Raw genomic sequence first — 25,656 nt, 5'->3', positions numbered from 1 at the left:
CTTCCTTCCTTCCTTCCTTCCTTCCTTCCTTCCTTCCTTCCTTCCTTCCTTCCTTCCTTCCTTCCTTCCTTCCCTTCCTCCCGCGGACCCCTCCCCTATCTCCTCCCTCCTTCTCTCTCCTTTGCTCCCTCCCTCTTTTCCTTCTGCCATGCTCTCACCCCATCCCAAACTCACCCCCCACAGAAAACATAAAATATTCGATTGTCAAGCTCATGACTCCCCGCCCCAGTAATCTTATGAGAGGATATGTTAAGAACTTATAGTTGCAGAACTATTTTGTTATATGCTTCTTTCTTGCTTTCTCTTAGCTGCTCATATGAGGACCTTTTTTTAAAAAGCAAAGCTTTAAAAAATTAAATACCTTCATTTTTATGAACAAATTATATTCTGATTTCTGCCAGAATAAACAATAGTGGTACTGATATTTTGCTAAAGTGGTGATTTAAGACAATTTGGTCTAATCCAAGTAGCTTCGTAGTTTAATCTGATTTAGTGGGGAAAATGCATGTGTGGGATGCTCACAGACTCTCCTATTTCTTTCAGAGGTACAGACAAAGAAAGTTCGAAAAGTTCCTCCAGGTTTGCCATCTTCAGTAAGTACTGCTTGTTTCTGCTTTGTGTATTGTTCGTATTGTTCTGTGTAGAGCTGATGGGAAGGAGGTAGGAGTGCAGGAGATTCCTTGCGGCAGGGTAGCGTGTTTATCTAGAGTAAGGATGAATAGGAGTGTCCTGCATGTCCGGTCACCTGACCCAGGTGGAAGTGATTAACTGCATGTTCTGGAAAGCTGGATGGCTGTGCTGCTGCTATTCAGCAAGTTAAGCTCTGAGGAGAGTCTTGAAAAGGTGCCTGAAGTTCCAGTAGTTTTACCTGTACAGGGCTTTCAAGAGAATGAGTATTAGTTTCATGTGTTGGTTAAATTCTTTGTCAGTATTATGATGATTTATGGATTTGCATGCAAAAGGGGATTTGTGGAGAGGATTTAGGAAAATTTTACATGGGTTTCAGCCCGGAGTGCAGGGAGGATGTCTCTATTTTCTAGAGAGGTTACTGAGTAAAGACTGCAGAGGTAGCTGCATCAGTAGGCATTTGTGTCTGGAATACCAGGGAACAAATAGCAGAATCCAGCTGTAACCAACAGCATTCTGGGTCTTTGCAGAAGTTACTGAGGCCCCTCCAGTTCCCAAATAGCAAAAACTGGTTGTGAGCACAACTGAATCCATGATATTTTATTTGAATTCTTATATTTAATTTTCAAATTTTATTCCCTAGAAATTCAATTTTGTTTAGAACTGGTCCGCTGTCCATAATTAAGATAAAATTGAGTCCTTTCCTTGTTCTTCCTTACACCTTTTTATTCATTTTTCCTGCCTTCTTGCGTGCACGCGCACACACACACTCACACACTCACACACAGTTTAAATTCTGTGTTCTGTGGAGTACTGGTACTAGTTAGTATCCTTTGAGAAAAATGCCAGTGAACCTTATTATGAATTCTTACACTAGACATGAAATAAGATTGTTGAAAATATATTACCAATCAATGTTTTCATATTAGTTTTATTTTTTAACAAATTAGAAGAATAATGTGTATTCCAAATACACTAAAATTAGATTATCCAAACACCTGTGTATTTGACTTGACTAGCTCAGTTCAGCTCATCCAAAAAATTATGAAGCAAATTTATCAGGATAGACTATCAGGGAAAGTAACACATGGTGTCTGTTGGTTAGCACATACACTTGGTAATGTTGAAAAAGCACCATAAAATTATCCATAAATATTATGTAAAGAAGATTGCCAATGGCTTATAAAATAATCACTTGGGCTACCTATGTCACTTTACAAAGTATGGAATGGTTTATTCGGTGAATATTCTCTGTTGTATTGGATTTGACTAATATCTCCTTAAAACTTATAGGTTTCTATAAGTATGTATTAAGTCTGAAGTTTATGGTAGATTTAATGTAGATGAAAACTTAGCTTTTAATATCTTTTACAACAACTTCAAATGATTTAATCCTCACTGCGGTTTACATTTTAAACATACCTGAACCTAATGCAGACAAGTATTAAATATATTAAATCAACCCTTGAATGTTCCGAAATAACTAGACTATGAAAGCCATCCCCTAGTGCTCTGGTGTGCCTCATACTCAGATCGCCTTAGTGTGTCTTTTCAACCCTAAAAGTGTGTAGAAATCTGTGTTATTTATAAGGAAATGTATTGGCATGGCATTAGATATTGTCGACAAGCTGTTATTTATATCCTAATCATGGTCAGCAACAACTTCTTGTAATTCATCATGCTGAGCCTTTCCCTATAGCTAACTAGCCAGTAGAGAGAAAGTGTCACTGGTGGAGTTTTTTCTTCTTTGCTACTAAGATGATTTTCCTGTTGCTGATGTTGTCATGTTCAGAAATTAGAAAGTATCTTTCCTTCCCTTCAGTCAGTCTGGGATTGGAAACTTAGTTTCTATCTTAAGTTTTGGCTTTTGGTGGTCCTTTTAGAATTTACTGTTTGAAGGGAATTTTGCCTTGAGAGGTTAAAGTCTTAATGGATCTTACAGAGCATTTTGGCCAATAAAGCCCTTTTTCGGGGGGGGAAAAAAAGAGGGAAATTCAGTAGGAATGGGATTGTTATCTGGATTGTTTGTTTTTTGTTGTAAACAAGAACAAAATAGTTTAAGTGATTATGGAAACAGTCATGTACTTACTGTCATTGCTTTAAAAATCTTCTCACTTTTGACTTAATGGTAATGTAGTATTTATTAGCGTTGTTGTATGTATTGACTGCTTATTACCTATAAAAATATCTGTGTGCCATCCCACCTTGTAAAATATATGTTTTAATTTGATCCTAAGAGAGGGTATTAAACACTGTTATAGTTTTGCCCCAGTAGTTTGTATTTCTATATTTTTAGATCTCTGCAATGCTTATTCCTTTTTTAAGCTCAAATTTAATTATGCATATTTATCTGATAGGAGATCCTTCTAAAGCTGCTTCACTATGTCTGAATATTTTTTGACATACAATAAAAATTGGAGATAATAAAAGGGCTCTTTTGGAGTGAATATGATTAGATAAAGACACTTATATGTTGTCTTTGATACATATTTACCATGATAAATAGTAATAAATCTGTCACAATCTGTTGTGTCAACTCACTTTTTTTTTTTTCTTTTCAAAATGGGCCCTCTCCTTTCCTCAACATACAACAAAGAAATTTAAACTGTAGCATCTGTAATGTTATTCATGACATGACTGGCCCACAGGCTGGACCTCTCTCACTGCCAGTATACTGGGACTGCACTGGAAATCAAGGGTGTGAGGGCCTGTGTGGCCCTTTTTCTGAAATTACTGCAGCATCTGAGGGAGAGAGAAAACAGAATCCTGGCCCCACATCATATCATGGTTCTGGCAGGGTCCTCAACTGTGTTTTTGTCATGTGCTGCTTCTAGAGACCTCAAGTCACTGTGGAAGCCTGACAGTGATAGGATGGAGGTGGGGTGAGGGGTGGTGGTTAGGGGCATGGGAGAATGGAGGGAAGGCAGTCAGAGTCCCTGGAGAACAGAGGCCAGTGGGCAGAGCTAGGGAGTGATTTCTTAAAAAGAAAGGCTGTGTGAAATGACAACTATCTAATTGCCCATCAGAGCTCTGCTTAGCCAACAGAATATTTTCCTCTTCTCTATTCAGGTTTTGGTTTATAGCTCCTTTTTAGTCCCATCCAGTTTCTTGTAGCCTTCATCTTTTGATGAGATTTTAATAATAAAGCTTTATCTTTTGTTGATGTCAGAAGTCATCTTGTCTGATCTAATTCCTCGAACCTACATGTGAACTTGTTGTTTATGCTATTTCTACAGCTTGGTTTTCTTTTATAAACAATAGGTCATCTTAAACTTACTCGTTTTCAACTTTACTAATCTTTCCAGCGAAGTTCTGATCTTTGTATAACTAAGAGTCATACATATTGAATCATGAATTCATACAAACAAAAATGCATGTTAGATACATACATTTGTGTGTGTGTGCATGTATGTATGATACTAGATAATATTTTTGGAAAAATAAAATAAATCCATAGTTCTCACAATTTAGGTGGAAGCTTTAAAATCTAGACAGCATTTTTTTTCCTATTGTACAATTTTAAAGTAATTTTTCCAAACATCCAAGTGAAAAAACTCACAAACATAAAGGCTTTGTCTTGAAGGAACTTTATTGTGCCCACCAACACGCAAAACCTTCATCTTCCACTAATCAGGGATGCTTCAAAGGGGTAGACATTTTACCACAAATTGATAAACAATCACAAGTGTGCTTCTTCAGACATCAGGGAAATTTCTGATGGTACAAAACTTCTAATCTAGTTTTGAAATGTAAGTAATGGTCTCACTTTCATCCCCAGTTGTACTCTGTAAAACTTCAGAGTTCTCTGGAAATAAATACAATGCCTCTTCCTTGCACATAGTTTACCTCCAATCTTATCACCCTAAATCTTTTATTTTTTCAGACACTTTCCAAAATTGTATGCATTGATTTGCAGTTGAATCTCTGGTTGGTTGGCCTGTGTCTTTATATTCAGGAAGTTCTGGCAAACTTTTTATGAATGGTCAAAGGTGATTTGGGATGCATGGATCCTGAGGAAAACAAACTACTACTACTGGGAATATTCTAAAATAAGATGTGACCTGTTCCAGAAAACTGGAGATAGGCATCAATCATTAGGTGGATTTGAAAAAAAGGAAAGCTCACTGTAGGTGAGAGATAAGGTTCACCTGTTTTTATAATGAAAGAAGTCCAGGTAAAAGAAATCTGGATAAGACTGTCTCCTAAAGAAAAGTTTACTAGGAATATCAGAAGATGATGGATAAAGCTGCTGGCACTCCTTGTGTCTTTTCCATTATAGAAAACCCTTCATAGCTGAAGGCATTAAGCATGATGGTGAGTTCATACTTTCAGCTGTTTTGAGAAAAATCTTCTCCTCCTCAGTAGCTTAAAGAAATCAACGACAATTTAAAAGAGAAGTGCTAATCTGAGCCTCCTCATTGAGGTCCAGAAATTACATGATTTAAAAACTCAGTGCTAAATGTACGTGATTCCCCTATCACTTTTGAAGCTGATCAGAAGAAAATCACAATGATGCTCTTTCATGTCAACACATTTTTAACCTGAGTGATAGCACAACTTTCATTGAAATAATATTTCTTTTTAGTTCAAAATGAAGTGTCAGCCACTGAGGCCCATTCCTTTGCAGGAGAATTTAAAACAGTCGTTTGTTTATTAAGGGAAATGAAGAGCTTCTCAAAGTTCATTCCATGAAATAACTACTTCATGGAAAAGTGCAACTGTAGTTGTCTACATGACAATATAAGGGTAGCTCATACCCCTTAAAACTCAATGTTCTCACCACTCTATTAAATATATATTAATATAAGTATTAAATAATGAAATATTAAATATGTCTATTGAAGTGAAAATTTTGGATACAATACTTTTGCTTACTAATCATGAAAGTGTAGGGGCAGGAAGGGAGGAAAGGACAATGAAATTGAATTATTCCAGATAGGGCAAAAGTAGCATCCACACATCACAGAATATGTTACTTTACACTTTGTATGTTGAAAAAATAATCATCAAAAAGAAAGCTTTTTTTAATACAGTTAACACAGAATTCACCATGCCAGAGGCTTCAACAAGTCAGCTTTGTGCGTTCTTTATTTGACAACCAGTATCTTCTTCTCCATCACAATTAGAGAAAGAAAGAGGTTAAGCTGTAAGCTGGACTGAAATAAATTAGGTAGAATTTTGATATTAACATTTTCAATAGATGATCTTTTTCCATTAAAAATATTTCAGAAAACATGTAAAATTCATGTAAATATAGGACACATAAGCCACTAAACATTCCAGCCCCTCAGGAATTTGCTAAAATAATTCTGTATTTTTGCTGGAAATTTTGGAATAATGAGACTCCTCTTTTTTACCCTCTCTCTATATTGAAATCCAATCTTGCTTCCCTTTAAAATATGTCTTCCAGTACCCCTCTGTTTTAAACATAAAGTGAGAAGAATTATAAGGGAGATGAAAAAATGAAAGTGAACCATGGATTAAAGATTTCTGTATTTGTGAGCCCTTCCAGGATGTTTTTAACATATGAAACAAATATCCAAATAAAACACAACCATCTTGTTCCCTCCAGAAAAGACCTGACACCCCTCAGTTTTGTCAGGTGACTGGATTCCACAAGTTTTCCCAAGGGGGCAGGCATGAGAAAGCTGTTTCCATGTGTGAGTTTATTTCTAACCAAGATTCCCATTTACTACTTCACCTGCTAATAGTCATCAGAACTTTTGTTAACATTTCAACATGCAACCCAATGGAATTAGTCTAAAACTGGACTCATTTGTTGAGAAAGGATAAGTAGGTCTCAGGGGAACTGTTATTTCAAACTTTATTTGATCACTTTCATTGAGGAGTACATTTTTGGTGTGAAGTTTTGATCTCTAAGTGGTTTGATTATTAAGAAATCTAAGAGGCTGCTTCAAAAAGAGAACTGTCACAGGACTTGCATGTACTCAGAAATTACAAAAACCTGTTCTGTACCATTTAGTTTGCCTCTGACTTTTACTTTCCCTTTGAGGCACGGTATAGATGCTAGTTTTAATATTTGGTTAATTATCTCTTTTTAACTTTTAACATTTCATTGATTGATATACATTTGTATTCTAACACAGTGAAATTTTTCTCATCCTTTTCCCATTCTCTAACAATTTCTGCATTCTCAAGGTGTGTTTTTTCTGGCATCAAAAACTGTGATGTTTTTATTTGAAAGTAACAAATTAAAGTCAGCTAGAAGTTGGAGGATTAAATAAGATTCTCTCCGAATATGTCGCAATAATCCTAAAAGGAATGAGGATTCTCTTCAAAAATAGCCAAGTTGTATTTTCTAAGGCGGATTAAATGCTGTCACACTGTTGACAGACACTTGCTTTGTTTTTTTTCCTTAGAATAAATTGCACTGAATTCTTAAACTGAACATAAAGTTGCATTTCAAAGCAAGAGCATTGGAGTCTCAGCCTTGGGTCCCCTTGGCCCAGGATGTGTGTGCAGAAGAGTTCTCCTTTTAAAGGAGTAAGAGCTTTTAAAATTTTGGTGTCAATTTTGTAGTTTTAAATACTCAATTATTTTATCTCCAAACAGCATCGTGTGTATGATTCCCCCCCCCTTTTTTTTTCTTAGTTGCAGCTGTTGCATAGGTACAGAGCTATTGGAGGAGTTTTATGCTTTGCTTGAGCTTATACTCCCTCTTCAGAGAAATTAAGGTAGTGCAGAAGATTCTGCATTTTGTAAAATTTAAGGGTTGAAAGAAAAATGATCTGTTTCAATGAGAAGAGTAGATTTCAATTTTATGAGAATGTGCAAATTAGATTTTGAAAAGAGCATTTTAAGAATTACATTTAAGTGGTTTCGTGATGCTCACCATTTTCTCTGTAGTCTGACTTTGTCATCTGAGGACTTAATTAATCATAAATACACTACTGGAGCTGAAAGCTGATATATCAGCATTTTCTTCTAGGGTAATCAGAAGAGGATCTGTTTGTGTATTAGATTTCACTGAATTTGCTCTGAGTGTTCAGTGGAACAGAAGAATGGGGACATTTCTTAGTGAAGCCCCCTTTGTAGCAAACTGTTAAAAAAAAAATTGGTGCCTACTTGACTGTGTGTCAGTTGTTTTCAATGATACTGATTAAAAGGCACTGCCTCTGTGAAATGTGGACTTGCATTAGAAACACCTGTTTTCTCAGAAAAATGACCCTCATGGCACATCCCTCACATACATACTCAGAACTGTCACTGTCACCACTTACTGTTGCCATCTAGGGATTTTCAAAAATGCTATTTTGGAACAATTATTTTGATATCATCCGAGGAAGAGTTCTCCTAACTATCTACAGCAGCCTCCTCCACACCCCACCCCGCATATTATTCTAAATATGCCTCCTGGATTATACTTATAATAATATTGTAATGGCTTTCATTCTACCGATTGGCACAGTGTATCATTATATCATTAGCTGCTATGAGAAAGCAGTTTCAAGTAGGGGGCTGATTCTTAGCGTTTATGTTTTCAAGTAACCCTGTTTGGGGAATTGAGTTGTTTCACAGGTGCTCAGGTGTATTAACCTAGTGTACAATAATATCTTCTGGGTTGCTCATTATGAAACAAATTTGAAGTAAAAATAATTCAGTAATGAGTATAAAAACTGGGGCTTTATCATAAGAAAGTTCAATAATTTGAGATGTTAGCAGATGAGATTAAAAATAAAATGTGTTAAAAGATGCAGCAGTACTCATTATTTCTCTTTACTACTGACACAGGTTTTGAAAGAATGTTTATGACCTGCTGACTAAGATTTGTTGAATCAGTTTGAATTTTTCAAACCATTAAGCTAAATAGAAAAATCAACCCATTTCTGTAACTGTTATGCCACTGGGAAGTATTATTGTGTAATAAAAAGGTAAAGACCCTGCCTTCCAATAGGAAGTAATATGCTTCATGAGTGAGATTTTATTGCCAAAAACTTTGAGTTCCTCACACAGGACCTTTATATGAATTTTACTATTAGATGTTTACATAAAACATAGCCACATGTAATCTCTAAGTTACCTAGTAGTCCCGGGCAAACGAAAAGGAATTAAGCAAATGCATTAATGATATATAAAATTGAAATTTTAAAATACAACCCTTAATAAATATTTTACAAACAGCATCGCAATCTAGCAGTCAAGCAGTTCCCTATAGTAAACTGGGAGTACTCAGGTGAGAGGTCGCAAAAACATGTTCTGAAGTTTTCATTCATTCCTTTCTTTCTTCATTTATACTTATTCAAAACATTCTCACCTAAACCAAAACTCAGACCTAACCTGTCCCATTGAATGCTTGCTCTCTCGTGTAGTCTTTATTTAAAACCTGCGGCTTCCCAGTAAGGTCCTGCACCTTTAAGAAAATTCTCCTTGCTGTGCCAGTCACATCCCATTTGCGGGAATGGCCTTACCATTTCAGAGAGTATAAAGCCTGACCTTTTGAGAACATCGCACTCAAAAATAAAATAACACGCAATGTCACACAGGAACTTTTGTCCTTTGGGCTTAGTATGGAAATGCTAAGTCCCCTTTCTTCATTTGTAACCACCTTGAAGAGGGTAAGGATCTTGTTTTACATACATCTTTTTTGTCCCATAAGAACTAAACTCATTGCTCTCGGCATATTAGCTTGAAATATATTTCAAGCAAATAGATGTAGGAACAGAAGTAGTGTAGTAAGGAGGATGTAACACTGCCCTAGAGATACAGAGATCCTCCTGGTTTAATGTCTGCCGTCCTCTGCCTATTCACCTGGCGGCCTTGGTTTTGTCACAGACCTGTTTCATAATCTGTTAACAGTGCCTGCTTAATGAGATGGTGTGATTGCTGGTATGTTACAACAAACCCTTAACATAGTGTCTCTTCTGTGCCAGGCATTGAGTACTTTGCATCTATTAAATCACTTAATCCTATAAAAACCCTATGAGAGAATACTACAGTTTATTCCCCGGTAAGGAACCAGAGACACAGAGGGTGAGGAAACATGAATATACACAGCTAGTCAGTGGTAGAGCTGGGCTAAGATCAAGGAAGAATGGGGAAAATACACAACACCTAAGGCTAGTGCAATAAATAAATGTAAAAATAGATATAATTTGCTTAGCATTGTCCTGGCACTTTGTAAATATCTAAGAAATGATAATAGCTAAGGAGAAAAATAATAAGCATGTCCAGTGTTAACCTCAGCAGGAAGGAAACTACCTTACTTCCAGACTTGAGCAGTACTGAACCTGCAGTTTGCATGAGCAGTGAGCTGCAGAGCAGAAGTAGGTGGCTGGTCCTTACTGTTCATGTTTGAGACCAGGGACTCAGTTGCTTCCAGAATTCTAACGATGGGATATCACATGCTTTTTCTGAAATTATGCAGTATGGCAAATGCCTTTTGTATCTCTTTATTCTTACAGTATTGACTTTATCAGGCCAAGACTCCTAGTCAGCTTTTTTACTCATTAGACATCACTCTGCAAAGTTTGTGGTAGAGAGATATACACATGTGTATGTCTATATACACACTGAGTTTTTTTTTTTTTTTAAATGGGACATCATGCCAGGATGACAGACCTCCTTATAATATGATTCCCTCTGCCAATAATTTGTTTATGCCTAAATCAACCCTGCCTCTAAGTGATAAGGAGATAAACGCTGCTTCTTTCATATTCTACCAATGTTATCGATAATCGGACAGAATCGGGCTTTCCCGTGCAACACACAATTCTACTTCCTCAGGGGTGGCTCCCGTACCCATGAAAAGAGGAGGTTAGGCCTGGGATTTTCGCTTCATCTGGCAAGATGAAGTTGTGTGGACTAGGTAGGCATGTGTGGCAGTTTGTTTCTGTTGTAAAGTAAAACAGTTTGATTTGTTTAGGAAGGTTTGGGTAAATTTATAACACTTATAACACTACACAGAATATTTATTCAGGTGTTGTAAGGTAAAAAATCAAGGAATTGCTGGATTCTAGCTTTTGCCACATTGTAGCGTGTGTGTGTGTGTATTTTCAGTGCTGTTGCTAACTTCATAAAAGAAAAAAAAATGATTATCAGCTATTGGACACTTAAAACATTTTAAAAAAAAAAAAGAAAACAAAGGCTGATGAGTTAGTTAACTCTTACACTTAAAGAGAAAAAAAATAATCTGCCAAAGGGAATGGGAGATACAGAGCAGTCTCTACATTCCACAATGAATGTCTTTTCCCAGCCAATTTTAATTTATAGAAAACCCAGACACCACCTTAGACTTCTTAGGAATGATCCATTCTGGCTGAACCTCTTCCTCATGTCTCCCTGCACAGACCTACAGTTTGATTCCAAGAGGCAGAATCCGACTCTGAGAAACCAGAGAGATCCGATTTAGCCACCCTCATTTGTGGTCAATGCCACCTTGTGGATTACAAAGGATATTGGTTTTCAGCAAACTTCCATTTCAAATTTGGCTTTTTATGGCAAGTACACTTTGGCAATGGATTGCTGTCTTCCTCACCAAAGGATCCTCGCTTATTCAGCAACACCTCACTTCTCCACTCACAGTTCATTTATGATTCTGATGAGAGTGTTTTTTCAGGAAACACACATTTCACTTTTTGACCTAGGAGCATCTGTTAGAATTTTTTTTAATACTACTTTGGCATTCTGAAAGTGTTAATGTCTTTCATATCTGTTTAATGCTATTTAGGGATATTTATGATCACCTCTTGGTTACTCAGGGTAAAGTGTGTCGCAATTTTTTTTAAACAGACAGGAAAGCATTCACATGAGGAAACAGATTGCTTTAAACATGTGCTTCCTGTGACAGTAAAAAGAACAAATTAGATTTAACACTATGTAATGAATGCATAAATGTGTACATTTAAGCTTTTTAAAAGCTTTATGTTCAGTTCTGGTCACAACTAAAGTTGAGTCACCTGTAAAAATTAAAGGTGTCTTAGTTACTTTCGGATTTCTGAAATGCGCAGAAACTGAGATCCTTACCTGGTGATGCCTCAATGGAATCATGAAAAGTATGTTCATGCCGGAGAGAATAAGAACACACACACCACTTCAGAGGTTAAACCCAGCTAGAGGCTGACTGTATATTTAGCAAAAACATCAGAGTGTGTTGGGGGACAGACAGGGAGAATTTCACTGCCATCTTCCCCCCTCTCTGAAGATCAAAAAAAATTCATCTTTAGAACCCCAAATATACCCCTCTTTCCAGTTAAAAGAGAGAGAGAGAGAGAGAGAGAGAGAGAGAGAAATCTGATGTTTCCTTGTTAGCGCACCTACTAAGATTTAATTGCATAAGAAAGGACTCCTTCTCTTATGTAATTCAGTGTGCACTCCTATGTGCTGACTGGCGGGGAGTGAATAGCATGTGAGTTAGTATTTCCAGGGAGACGCTCCCCAGAAGAGGCTCTCCTCGCCATTCTGTCTGAGCCCTGCCGATGCTGCTTTCCCTTCCCCCGTGTTTTCCGAGCTAAAGATCTGTGGCACATTCACCATCTCTGTGGCCAAAGAAGGCCGAGACAGGGGCCCTCAGGGGAGAGCACAGAGTTTGGGGACATCTGACTCTCTTATATCGCATACTGAGGTACTAATATCAAAACAGACTGCTTGTCGCTGCACCGTGGGGCAGTGCTTTTTTTGGCTGCCGTGGTCGAAATGAAATGGGCAAGCTGTAGTCCGCTTGGCATCAGAATGGGCTAAGGGAAGCTGGGAGATGAGAGTCAGACTGTGAATGCAAGTCACAGCCAATGGTTAACTTCCTTTTTGTGTGTCACTTGGCAGCGATGAGACTGATGGCGATTTTTTTTTTAACGTGGGTGAGAGTTCAGTGCCCTGGGAAGCGCCGTAGACGCGGTTATTGTGCTTCCGTATACAGTTGACTTGTGTTGATTTCTTGAGGCCACTACAGCTGTTCCAGTGCCAGCTCCAGGAGCTGGATACGTGGCTGTCGGACTTCGGATGAAAAGGTAATCAGATGAGAGGTGTGAGCCACACAAAACCTTGCTGCCGCTCACTAGGATGTCTTAGGGAAAGCAGATTCTCACAGAAGGTAACAGAGCCAAAGGATAATATATGCATATGCACTCGGATGGATATTCCCTTATATGCAGACACCCAAAGATATTTTTAAATTACCCCTACTCCATATCCCTCATCGCCCATCAAAGATTCAGATCAGTTTTGGACTGTCTGGAAAACACAGGGCTAAAATAGCCAGATTGAATTCAGATGAAATTACCTTCTGCTTTTTTAGGAGGTTGTTGCTCTTGGGTTAGACGTATTATTTTGTTTGAAGATTCATTTGGAAGAGAGTTTGGGAGAATTTCTAGCCTCCCTCAAGATTTTCCTCCCATTTCTCTGTTTGCAAAGAGCTGTTCCCCAAAGGCGAAAAGAGCGAGTTGCCATCTTGAGGAGTGAATTGTATGTTTAGTGAACACCAAATGATCTCAGTGTTACCTTAGAATTTTCAGTATATCTAGTTTTCAAATGCTATTTATTTTCCCTAACCATTTGTGCAAGATATCTGTAAGATGACCAACTTCTGACAACCCTACAAGCAGGGAAAGAAGCTTAGAAATAGAATACCATTTGTCTGGTAATTAGAGTGTATCTCTTAAGAGTTGGAGAGAATTCTGATTAACCTTTCTGTTCCCACATTCTCACATAAAATTAGCACACCTTTTAAATTATTATCTAGTATTTAAACACATATTTTTGAGGCTTCTTAATGCAACAGGTTCTAGAGACACTAAAAGTGTGTTATAGGTTTCTAAAAAACTTCATTTTTCTTACATTTTAAATGTTCTGTTTGTGCAAAATTTCGAGAATCACCATAAGGGCTTCTTTGCATTTTTAATTTAGTAACTAACATATGAATAAATTTGCATATTAATTAGTTGCAGATTAAATCATGCATACATAATTGCCTCCTTACTGTGTTTAATGTTTGTCAAAATCTCCAGCCTGGTTTGATGGATGTCGTATGAAAGATTACAATTTGATGTACCCTTGGAAGTATTTACACCAATAATGCAGGATTCTTAATAGCAGAATTCTCTAGTTATATACAGTTACTAATAAACATGTAAGATAGGTACATGTCCCTTTGACTAATTTTTTTTTCTTTGCACCAAATCATTTACTATTCATAATCATTAATGCATCTCCTAATTATACAGCATATGTCTGTTAACCCTTTCACAGCCGATCTTCAAGTGGTGGCTTCTTTCTTTCCTTGCCCCCTAAAGAAAGCAAATTATTTTATAGTATTCTGAATTACTGAATAGCCTTTTACTTGTTTCTCTACTGTATATGGGCACACCTCCCTTGCCATTTAATGCTTTATACAGCTGAGAATCACTTGTTCACTTTGTATTTTCCAGTTATAAATCATGAAATGACCCATGCATATATACTTTGTAGCTTATGGGGTTTTTGCCTTTGATTAATGTTCTAAAGATTTTAGATATTTCAGATACTTCTTATTAAGTACATGTACATACACTTAACTTGGGAAGGCAATTATGGGGTAGTAATTTATTTCAATTTTTTTTATTCAATTTTGCATGTTCTGATGCATTTAATATGTTATCATCAAATTTAGGGTGATATGTGTGTGTGTGTGTGTGTGTGTGTGTGTTTTAATACTAGAACTGAGATCTCTAGTAAAAACTGAATAGAGAATGAATGCTTTGGACTTGGCATAGTTTAAAGAAATACATATGCCAGTGACTTCTTTTTAATTAATTCCTCAGGTATTTAATTCCTTAAGTTTTATTTTATCATGTAAAGAGTAGACCAACTGGCTTTTTTTTTTTTTAACTATTTTGATGTCTAAGCTGCTTATCACACTGTATTACCCTGCATTAATGAGTATTCCTACTGTGCAGAATTCTATCAAAAATGATGGTGTGAATGTCATTTTTAATTGGAAGTTTATACAGTCAAATTTATAGTACACAACAAAAAATATGTACGTAGTTCTACTCCAAGCCTTTTTTAGGCTATTGATCTTTTTGCCTTAAGTATAAAATTTTAGTAAATCTGACTTTAAATATAGTTTGAGAATCTGGATAATTATCACTAAGTTTAATATATATTAATAAGATTGTTGGGAGAAAGAGAAACTACGGCAAAGAAAAGTTATAAAGTCCTTTGTTTATTAGAGGAATGAATATAGGAATTACCAAGAGTCTATTTTCAGGGATTCCTTTTAAACCTGAAACTTTGCTGACCAATTTTGTCTCTTCCACAGAAGTCACAGTACCTGATTTCTGTGCATCTTTTGTTGAATGCCTAGTGAAAAACAAAGGTAAAAATGAGTCTAAGGGATAAATAACTTATTCCCTTTATCTGATTTTCATCACCTACTTCAAGATTGTTTTTCTAATCACAAGTCACAATGAGCTGTATATTGATATAGCAAAATATTCTTTTGCAGCATGCAGTACTGTAATAAATTATTTAGCAATGATAAAAATGAAATAAAAGCTACAAAACTTGTAAAAGGAAGCAGAGTCAGACCCGAAACATCATTTTTAGCCACAGCCATTGTGCCTAGGTAATTCAGGGCATATGGTATGTAAATGATGTTCGGAAATCCTTGCCAAATCTACACATGATGGGATAAATGAAGGACAGGTTTCCCTGGGTCTAAGTCCCGCCACTATGGCCATCACACTCTGCTCGGATGTGTTTGTTCTGTTCTTGTCTTTCAGCAAAAGCGTCACATAGTATTCAGTGGACCAAATCTGGACCTCAGCCGGCTACGAAGACATTATTTTTAACTCCTAAGAATTGATGTTATAATTAAATTAGAAATATAGCGCCACTTTGCCAATATTCCTCTTGCTCCCACATTTGTAAAGTGAATCCGAATAATTCTTCAGTACATCTTTGGATGATAACCCACTGAAAAGGATAACTGACAGTGAAAATCGGGTGCCCTCTGAACCACTGGAGAAAGGAGTCACTGTGTAGTGACTGCTCTCTAATAAGATTAAGGTCTTTTCTAGAACAGGCAGTAAATTATTTTGAAGAATTAACAATTTTAGTTTTATGTTACCCACTCATGATACATGTTTTCAACTTGAGAGCTCACATTACCATTTGAGTTATTTTATTTTTGAATTGTTTTGAAGCATATGCTCTGGCTTCTAGGAAGGTGAAACACTGCCCTTTCTTTCATTTAAGATTCACTTCAAGTGTGCTACTTTGTGCTACTTCCTTTTTTTCTGGGAGGGCCTTCTTTTCTAAGCTGGGTGTCTTAGTCTAGAGTTTTTAATAAGGTCCATTTTGATTTATTTTGGAACTGTTACTTGGAGATTGTGATTATAAATAAGGCCATATACCCTTTTCCTTTGTGATAAGTCATCAAGATACACTTAAATTGTTCCTTTCCTATGAAGACTCAATTGTGAATACAAAACTTGTTACTAATTAAAAATTATTTCAGGGTACCTTAAAAGTAAGTGGAGGATAGTATTTAGGATGTTTAAATATGTTTAATATCAACAATAATGCTTTTACTAAATCAAATTGTTATTTATGTTTTGAAAAAGATACCTTTAACATTCTTTCATCCAGAATAGCAGTGTAGGTTCTGTCTCAATTGCCATTGGCCATTTCATTAATCAAATACAGATAGCTTGCTTTTTACTGTATGAAAATGAAGTAAATGGTCAGTCCTCGTCCATTGCTTATGTACCCTTGGTAAAACCAGGGGAGCTACTGTTGAGATAAACATAAATAATACTACTTGACAGAGCTTCTGCTTTAAAGTCACACAAGTGCTCCAGGTGCCAGAGGGAAAATTATCATAACATGATCTTGGGGCCTACAGTTTGTGAACCCAGGACAAAAGTTTTGTGCTGGTTATTCTCTGACTATCCCTTGGTTCATTGAATCTACTTTGCACAGCTATGCTCCCAGCTCAGCAACAGAGAATAACATTTTTCCTGTTCACCAAAAATAATGCGCAGTCAACTTTCCAACTTTATCGGGAACTTGAAAACAAGAAAAAGGGTAGTCACTGTTGAGAGAATAGATTAATGTATTGTAGAGTAGGGCAGTCCCAGTGTGCTACTGGTGGCTCTATGGATGTCAACCTGGCATTGTTGTGACCATGTACCAAGATTTTTTTATTTTGAATGTCGGTCACTGGACTACATTTAAAGTAAAGCACCTGCACTTTATTTAGAAATAAATAAATACAGTATATTGAGAACTGTGGTATTAGGTTGAGGGTGGTTGTGTTAGTTTTTTTAGTTTGTTTTGCTTTTGGGGGGAGGTGCAAGCAAGAGCCATCCATAGATCATAAAATATCTTCAGTTCTGACAGTACTTTTATACACTGTATGACTCAAAATGACTTAGTTTTAAATTTCTTTAGAAAGAAAAGAGTATAAAGAGAGAGATAAATGAAATTTGCATCTCTGCTGACAACTCTGCAAAGGAAATTTGAGATTCTGGTAATTTTCTCACGAACATCTGAAAATCGGGACTTTTAAAGCAAACCCAGGCAGATCCTTTATTATTACATTGCTACCAGGTGTCTCTAGGATGATATCAATAGATTAGGAAACTTTTAAAAAGATATAAACAAGTCAAATGATAACTTTTTAAGTATATGCTTTCAGACAAAAATTTCTTCTTAGTTAAGGAAATTGATTGTGCATTGAATATCTGTATATACTTGATAAAGTTAGGTAGAGCTGATGCATCGAGCTTGTTCCATAAAAACCTATATATATATATATAATGTCACAGAAGTAGCTAGAGACAGAATATAATTTCTAATATATTGTCAAAAGGGGTCCATAGCTCCTCAAATCCTGCTGTTAGCCAGAAGTTTTGAGTCTTGGGGAACTGTTAATGATCTATAACAACATATACCCACTTAGCACTGAATCGAGTTCCTAGACATTGCACAAAGTAAACCAAATTTCCTGCCCGCTACTAAGATGTGTACAAAGATATTCATGGCCACAAGTAGTTGTCCAAGCAAGAATTCATTTTATGGTACATGGCAGGGTTCCAGCTCCTCTAACCTACCTCCTCCACTATCCTACCCAGAAACTTAAACTTTGAAAGCCCATCATTGATATAATCAGGCTGTCTAATATAATACGGAGATGAAATCAGTCAAAAGGTTTCCTGCAGTTGTTGGCAAGTTTCTTATCAGCATATTTTTTATTAACAGTTAGGCAAAATAGCATCTTCTCTTAAATTTTTTTTGGTGGTACCAAGATATTTGTGTTGGAAAAGATGACAACAAATGTTAAATATGCAGATGTGCCTAGGAAAGCACCTGCCTCTTTATTTTGTTTCCTCCACGTCATTAAGAAATAATATGTAGCCGGGGGGAAGATGTTGGCCCTCTAAGAAAATGCTTATAAAATTGAATTTTTAACATAGAATATAGATTAAATAAGTAGGAATGACCTGCCAAGAAAAATTAAAGAATACATAAAACAAACAGGAATCTGTATCTCACATACTAAGTGGCATAACAGTGTCACCTCTCAAAAAGTGTCAATGCATGTATCCATTTTTATATCTTTGACATATTGTTGGCATTCCTGTTTATTCCATTGAGAAAATAGCCACACTGTACAAGAGAAAGGAAGATAAAGTAGATCCTCCAAGCTCTTTTATGTCTAAATGAATATGTTCTCTGCCAGCAAATTGGTCTGTCCTTAATCTTCTTTAGTTTATATAATCCAGGTGAGAGAAAGGTCAGATTCATGAAATCAAAAATAATAATAATAGAACTTTTGAAAGCTAGAGATACAATTCATTATAACTGTGTGCATGTTTTATGAGTAGGTATAGTTCTATTTGAAACTTTTTGTCTAATATTATGCTCATTTTTCTTTTCTCTGAAGACTTGGCTTAGTCTCAAATGCAAGTTGCAGCTGGCTATAATGTGTTTTTCTGACAACTCTGGACTTGATTTCTATCATTGTGGAAAGGAAGGAAATAAATCTCTTTTTGTTCCTCATTCACTCAATGAGCAAAATATGATTGAGTTCCTATTATGTACATATTCCATTGTTAGAGGGAGGGGCAGAGAGTGAAATCATAATATCTGCTCCTTAGAAATTTATAATATTTGAAGGCAATAATGAACTAGGTATATGATTTATTTAACAGCAGCTCATGACAGTTTTTGCCAGAGATTCCTTGATTCCAGAATGGTCATTACCTGGAAATGATCAGAGAAGTTGCTTCTGTATCCCTGAGAGTGGCATATCTGGTGTGATTGTGACAATGAACTTTTGTCTAGCAGATTCTGTTCATGTCTTTCCTGTAGTGGAGTACCTTCTTGTTTAACTGCAAATACAACTTTTGATTGTCTTTATATTTTCAGAGGTAATCTCATTATAATAAAAAACAAATCACACAATTTTGGAGTTAAAAAAAAATGTTCATGACCATAACTTAACACTTATTTATTTGAAACACATTCATTCCGAAGAAAACTGAGATTTATACAAAGTGAGAACCTTCCCAGGCTGAGAGAGCTAGTTAGAAATTAAGCCAGAATTCAAACCAACCTTTAGGTTCCTGGCCGCCACATTATACTGCTTATCTGTTAAGGCCAGGAGGACTGGTAGTGAGGTTTCATCTTCATAAACTTGGTTGGAAAATCAGAAATTTGAGCTCTTTTGAAAGTCATTAAAAGAAAAAGAATAATTATTTAAACTTGTTTATCTTTCATTATAATTGTAAAATATAGTTATCTCTTTAACCATTATACCGGTAATGACCCAATACAGAAATGTTTAACACTGAGAAATTCTGTGGGTACAGCCATTTATACCATGTTAATAATACTTCATTGCAATGAACATGAAAAATTGATCAGTTTAAGATCAATGGAAGACAAGTTGGAAGAACACCGTCCACAGTACAAAATGGGAGTATATTGAGAAATTCTTTGTCATCATGGTCTTTTGAGCCTTCTCCTTGCACACAGCATTTTTCAGTATGGTGCCCTAAGTAAGTAGGTACCTGAACCCCATAAAGAAAATAACTTAAAGGCTCTGAACAGCTGTTCCAGAAAATGGCACATTCTGCAATGAAGGAAATACCCAACTTTGGGTAAAAATGGGAGACTTGACCAGTAGGGGTTTTTGACTCATATGAAGTAATTTTCAAGTTGTTTTATGTTCAGTATGCATTTTATAATTGTGTCAAAGAAGGCAAAATGCTGATGATTTGGAGCACAGATATCCTTGTCAAATAGAAAACATCATAATTTGGGACTTTGTCACTATTAATAATAATACTAATTGATGACTATGAAGATAGCTCTTAGAATAAATTTTTGCCCAGTTGTAAGCGAATGGAAGTACAATCATAAACTGCCGAATGATTTTTGTCAGCTCTCCCCTATAACTGATTTGGTTGGGCTAGTGTTAAAGCCCAAAATTCATCAATTCAAATTTTTGCTTAACAATTCTAATTTAAATGCTATTTGCATTCAGTGAAAGCTTATAAGTTTGTTTTAGTTTCACTTATTACAAGCCCAGAATTTTCTTTAATTGCACGTTATCTTTTTCAAAACAATTTATTTTAGCTTGCTCATAGCATTCACTATAAGCAATTAACTATTAATGGATGATAATACAATGTATCTCACCTGTCCATGGTATTGCTGTGTTGTGTGACCACATATTTATATATTTAGAATTAATAGAATGAAGAGTTTTTTTTTTTAATCCAAGTACTTTTAATTGAAGGTCATTTGAGTTAAAGAACACATTTAGTTCAGGAATGGACTAATGGCCTGTTTAAGCTTGAAGCTATCAATTGACCTTGAAGGAACTTAAATCTGCTATTCTTTGCTCCTTGAAATACCATCAGTTCTGGCTCAAAGTGGTTGGTTTCCAACTATACAAAACAAGTGTTTTGGGCAAAAACTTTATAGAATACAAATTTAACATACACCCCAATATAACTGAGGTATATAGGTTGCTAATCATGTATGATCATTCAGTTTTTTTTAAATTCTTTGTATCTGCTCTTAATTTTTATTCTGAGTATTTGTCAGAGGCAGTCATTAAAGTGTTTGAGAATTCTTTGTTCTCTCCCCAGAAATGTGTTGTTCTACATGCTCCTAGATGTTAAACAACTACATGTTATCAACACTTAGAAACCTCAGGAAATTGTTAGAATTCCCACCCCAAGGTGATTTAACATACCATAGACACTTCTATCTTGAATAGAAATTATTTTCATTGTGATGTCAGATTTTCCCGTTACTTGTTGTGCAGTGTATTGGGAAGCCCAGTATTTATTCACATGGTTTAAAAAATTGTGTATGTACATCCTGTGTCCAGATTCTAGTCTATCTCATCAATCCATTTTGTCAAAAAATGTCTCAGATGAGATCCTTCATACAGACAGACAAACATACCCAGGATTTCCTCTCTAACTTTTCGGGAATTCATTTTTACACGTGCATCAATTTGACGGAAAAAACAGTTGTCATCTTACTTCGTTTGATTCAGGTGATGGTGGCCAGCCTGCTTGCTTTCCCCATCTAGGAAGTGCAGCAATCTGAGTCAACTTCCTCCATCTCTGTTTTTTTTATATTGTCCAGTGCTATGCTTCCTCATTGTACCAAAATAGAAATGGTTTGTTTTTGTATCAAACTTGGAGACAGGCTATGGATTACACTGAGGTAGGATAAAAGATTTTCTTTTTTTAAAGAACATTCCATTTATCCCTGGGGGAGAAGAGGGAATTGATGTAATGGGGAAAATAAAAAGCATAACGAAGGCCTTTATTTTCCATAAGTGCCAGTTGCACTCTCTTTTTCCTAATTTCATTTAATATTTGAGAGATTTGGTGATAGTATAGTTTTAAGACTTTTGCAATTGCATGTCTCTGCATGAAATTGAAGAAGAGAGACTCAGCGTGACTTAAGCATATACTTTCCATTGCAATTAGACATAAAATTCTAGATGTTCTGATTTTGCAACTTAGTACTTCGTGTTACCATACCCCACATGTCCTTACCTATGCCCCCCTCCATGCGCTGAAAGTAGTGCCTTTTTAACATCCCTGGATTATTGACTTTTAACAAGAGATAGGTGGTATTAATGTGTATATTGACATGCTCATTCCTTTCAACAGAAATAATAAAATATGTAGAAAGGTAGGAAGAAGAATCGAACCATAGCTAACTGAATAAAAGTATTTGGGAGCCTAGTTTTTGTATTTATTTTACATGTTACTCTGTTAATGAAACAATATGTATCTTTGCGAATTTTTGTAACAACTTATAAAGCAAAACAATAAACCTCTTTCTGCTAGAGAATTATTGCTACAGGAAGAAGTCAAATATTTATGGAACAAAAGTCTCCTTAAACAAACAAACAAACAAACAAAAAAGCCCACATTGCTTACTTTAGTAGTCAATGTAAATTGCATTACAATCAATATGACTATATGCTGCTTCACCAGTCAGGAAGAGAATACATATTTGAGCATCATTGAATCATTTGGATGTCTACAAATGAACCCAAACCACATAAAAATATCCACGTCAAGATAACATAGGAGGTCACTGATAAAGCCACAAGTAGAAATTAGATTTCACAGTCTGTTGCTGAGATTTTGATACTTTTCTGTGATAAAAGCATCCTCGAAACTTAAGCTTGTCTATATTTGAACTACACGAAGGCTTAAAACTACTGTACTTGTCCATATCTAACTGGTGCCAAGAGAGTATACCCCTGAGAAACTGGGGTGACTTGTCTTTTATCTCAGTTCCTCATGCACTTTGGATTTACTTCAGATAAACGTGTTATATTTGATAAACATATTTGAGATAAATGTTGTTTTTTGATGTGTGTATTGTGAAAAGAGTTAAAGATAATTAGTATTGTAATTGTGGAAATCCTCTTTTAAAGTAAAAAGCTTACTCACTTATTGAGAGAGCACAATTATTTTAAATTCTAAAGATCTCAGTGAAAAAAAAAAAAAGCCGAATGAGCACACAGGAAGCCTGTGCATGGTCACTAGTAGATTTTGGTTATCAGAAAAAAATGTGTTCTGCCATGTTTATATCTGTACGTGTGTGTGTGTTCCTTTTAACAGTTAAATCTTCTATGAAATTATATTCCCACCTATGAATTTTTGTCACTGCTGTTAGGTCAGATATTAAACATTAATCAATTTTTAGGAATAAGCTGTCACCATTTATTAAAAATTATTGAAATTTAACCATCCATGTATGTGCATTTGCACATCAACATTGTTTTAACTTCTGAGGTAAATACCTTGTTTATAGTGACTCCTACTGGACAGTAAAAAAAAAAATCCAACTATTTAGTTGCTGATTTAATCGAATTCAGTAATACCTTCTGTTTCCTATGGATTAGGGTAGCCTAGATTGTCTTCTCTCCCTTCCTTGATAAAACTTACTGTTTATCTATGTTTCTATATGTGAACATAGGTTTTGATACCAGAGCACAAATAGATACTGTATATTTATTTAAGAATTAGCTGTACATGCATATTCCTTATGCTAATGATAAACTAGCAATAAAGATTGTTATTTGATACCTTTGCTTAGTAGTGATGAGTTTTGCATGATCCTGTATTTTTGTAATTGTTTTCCATTTCCATTTCAGTAGATTTCTGTTAAGTCTATTTTGGGTGAGGTTGTTTTTCCACGGCTCTTTAAAAGCATTCTTGCATAGAAAAAAATCAGCAGAGGAGGGACACGGAAATGCACCATCATGTATAACAAGACACTGATGTGCTGAACTAGGTGTCCTCTCATTTGGCTTCAAAAGAACTAAAAGAACTAAAGCTTGGGATATGACTTAGACACCATCATGCACAGCAGGAATGACAAAGTTGTAGTTTTTATGCAGAGATAAACTGTCTGCTCATGTCTGAACCCTGGGGGATTCCATAACTTTGTTCATACCCTGGTTCCACTGTCTTAGTAGCTTTGTGATCTGTGAAATGTCACCTAAGACTCTTTGAGCCTTATTTCTCTACCTTTAAAGTAGAATGATAATACCCATCACAGAGTACAGTTATGAAGATTAAACAGGTGTAGGCAGTTGCATGTTCTTTAAATTATATATCACTCTACATTTATTAATTACTGTTTCGTTATCAAATTTTGTCAATGAGGTATTTATCTAAGGTTATTTAATTTATTTATCCATGGTTATTTCATTTATATATATTATAATGCTTGTTCCCATTATGTTATGTAATCATTGTGTATTGATGAATATCACTGTTTTCCTTGGGGTATGATGTTTAGCTAATTCAGCTGTGTTAGGCAAAAGAGAAACTGCGTTGTAGAAGAAAACAAGTGTTACACTAAAAAGAAAAACTCTTTAGGTGTTCAGTGATTTAAACAGTAATGCGGAGTTGTTCAAGTTCTACCAAGTTATATCCTGAGAGAAAAATGGTAATCTCCCATATGGCCACCATTCATTCATCAACTCATATTTATGAAGCCTAATTCTTAGCAAGGTGTAGGATACACTGGGTGTGTTGTGTGTTGTTGTTGTGTGTGTGTTTCTCTGGGTTTAGACTTTGCAGTAAGACTGTTGCAGACACTTAAATAAAAAAAAAAGGTAGAATTTAATTTAATGACTTTAATGACATCTGGGATTGGAAGTGAATAGTTTACTTCCTTACTCTGTTATAGTTTGTTTCCTGATTGTTTGATATATGTAAGACTGCCTCTACTTCATAATTAAAACTTTAGTATTTAGTCCTGTTTTCCATTTTATTTAAGAGCACAGATTCTATCTTCTCATCCATGTAGTAAGGTCTCTAAGTCAGAAAAGAGTGTCATACATGTCTCTGAATTCTCTCAGTATGGGACTTAACCCAGAATAGGGAATCATTAAATAATTGTTTATGCAATGATTGAGTCAATACAATCCAGAAATCCAAGAATCTTCACTCACATGGTATAGTCTCTCAATATTACTTTTGAATGCAACAATTCATTCAATTATTCAACAAGTTTTTTTTTTTATTGAATGTAGGTGATGTCACCTATAGGTGATAGTATCTCCATACATTGTGATTAGGGGTCACATATTTCCCAAATTTCTTATGATGACCCTAGATGTATGCCCCCAGTTCTGTTTCACTTTAAATGTATCTATCAAGGACTTTCTGGAAAATCACAAGCATTGTAAACTTTAGGTTCTAGAAGAAGGTGAAAACTGAGTGTTGTTTTTTTTTTTTTAAAGTGGTCAGTATTTCTACATAATAGTTTTATTGACAAAAATTTTTCCCCTGAAGGTAGCAAATAAAACATCTGGCCACACTCCTACCCCAGTGTTTACAGGGGTATTTGTGGTTCTCCACAGAGCAAGTGATGGATTTCTCTTTTGTGTAGCTAACTTCCATTCTGTATCTTTTCGTTGATAAGAAGAACCTTTACATAGCTATTGTTAGGTAACTTACCCAGTACACAGTGCTTATTATACCACCACAGACCAAGGCACAGCCCCTTAAAGACTGACTGCTCAGATTAAGACTTCTTTCAAAATTATTATGAAACACATGGATTTATGCATATAGCTTTAGTTGTTCTTATACTTCTGTGCTAACTCCCCACGCATCACACTAAAAATTTATCATGGGTGATATTTCTGTCACAAAGAAAAACTTCAAAGTCTTGGGTTCTCAGATATGTCTCAGTTGACAAGCCACTGACTTGAGTCCTTTGATTGAAATGTACTCCAAGGTCAGCAAACCAAAACCTGAACATCACAGGATGATAATACTTTCAGTGTCTCACTGATTATAATTCATAGATCACCTTTCAAAGGAGTACATCTTTATTAATAATTGCAAATTTGTACTTTTGAAATTTTAGACTCTTTCCCATTAGCTAATGAAGTCCAGGGAGCTACTATTCAGCCTCATTTTCATTTTTTGAGTCTCGTTTGCTAGTTTGTCAGGGTTTAAGAATCTCTTTCACCTTATCATATTAAAAATATTTACTTATGCACATGGTAACAATATACTTAAA

General features: G+C 35.6%; 1 protein-coding gene across 1 annotated transcript in view; it reads left to right on the top strand.

The window, feature by feature from the left end:
- Positions 1 to 25,656, top strand: part of TCF4 (transcription factor 4) — a 339,912-nt gene that overhangs the window by 220,841 nt on the left and 93,415 nt on the right. Inside the window, exon 8 of the mRNA XM_004683915.2 lies at positions 544 to 593. Coding sequence (XP_004683972.1) covers positions 544 to 593 — 50 coding nt within the window. The remainder of the gene's footprint in view (positions 1 to 543; positions 594 to 25,656) is intronic.

The sequence above is a fragment of the Condylura cristata genome, unplaced genomic scaffold (assembly GCF_000260355.1).
Source record: "Condylura cristata isolate star-nosed mole 26May11 unplaced genomic scaffold, ConCri1.0 scaffold00016, whole genome shotgun sequence".
NCBI classification, from domain to species: Eukaryota; Metazoa; Chordata; class Mammalia; order Eulipotyphla; family Talpidae; genus Condylura; species Condylura cristata.
The sequence above is the reverse complement of the archived record's forward strand: the minus strand, read 5'-3'. Positions and strand labels throughout refer to the sequence as shown.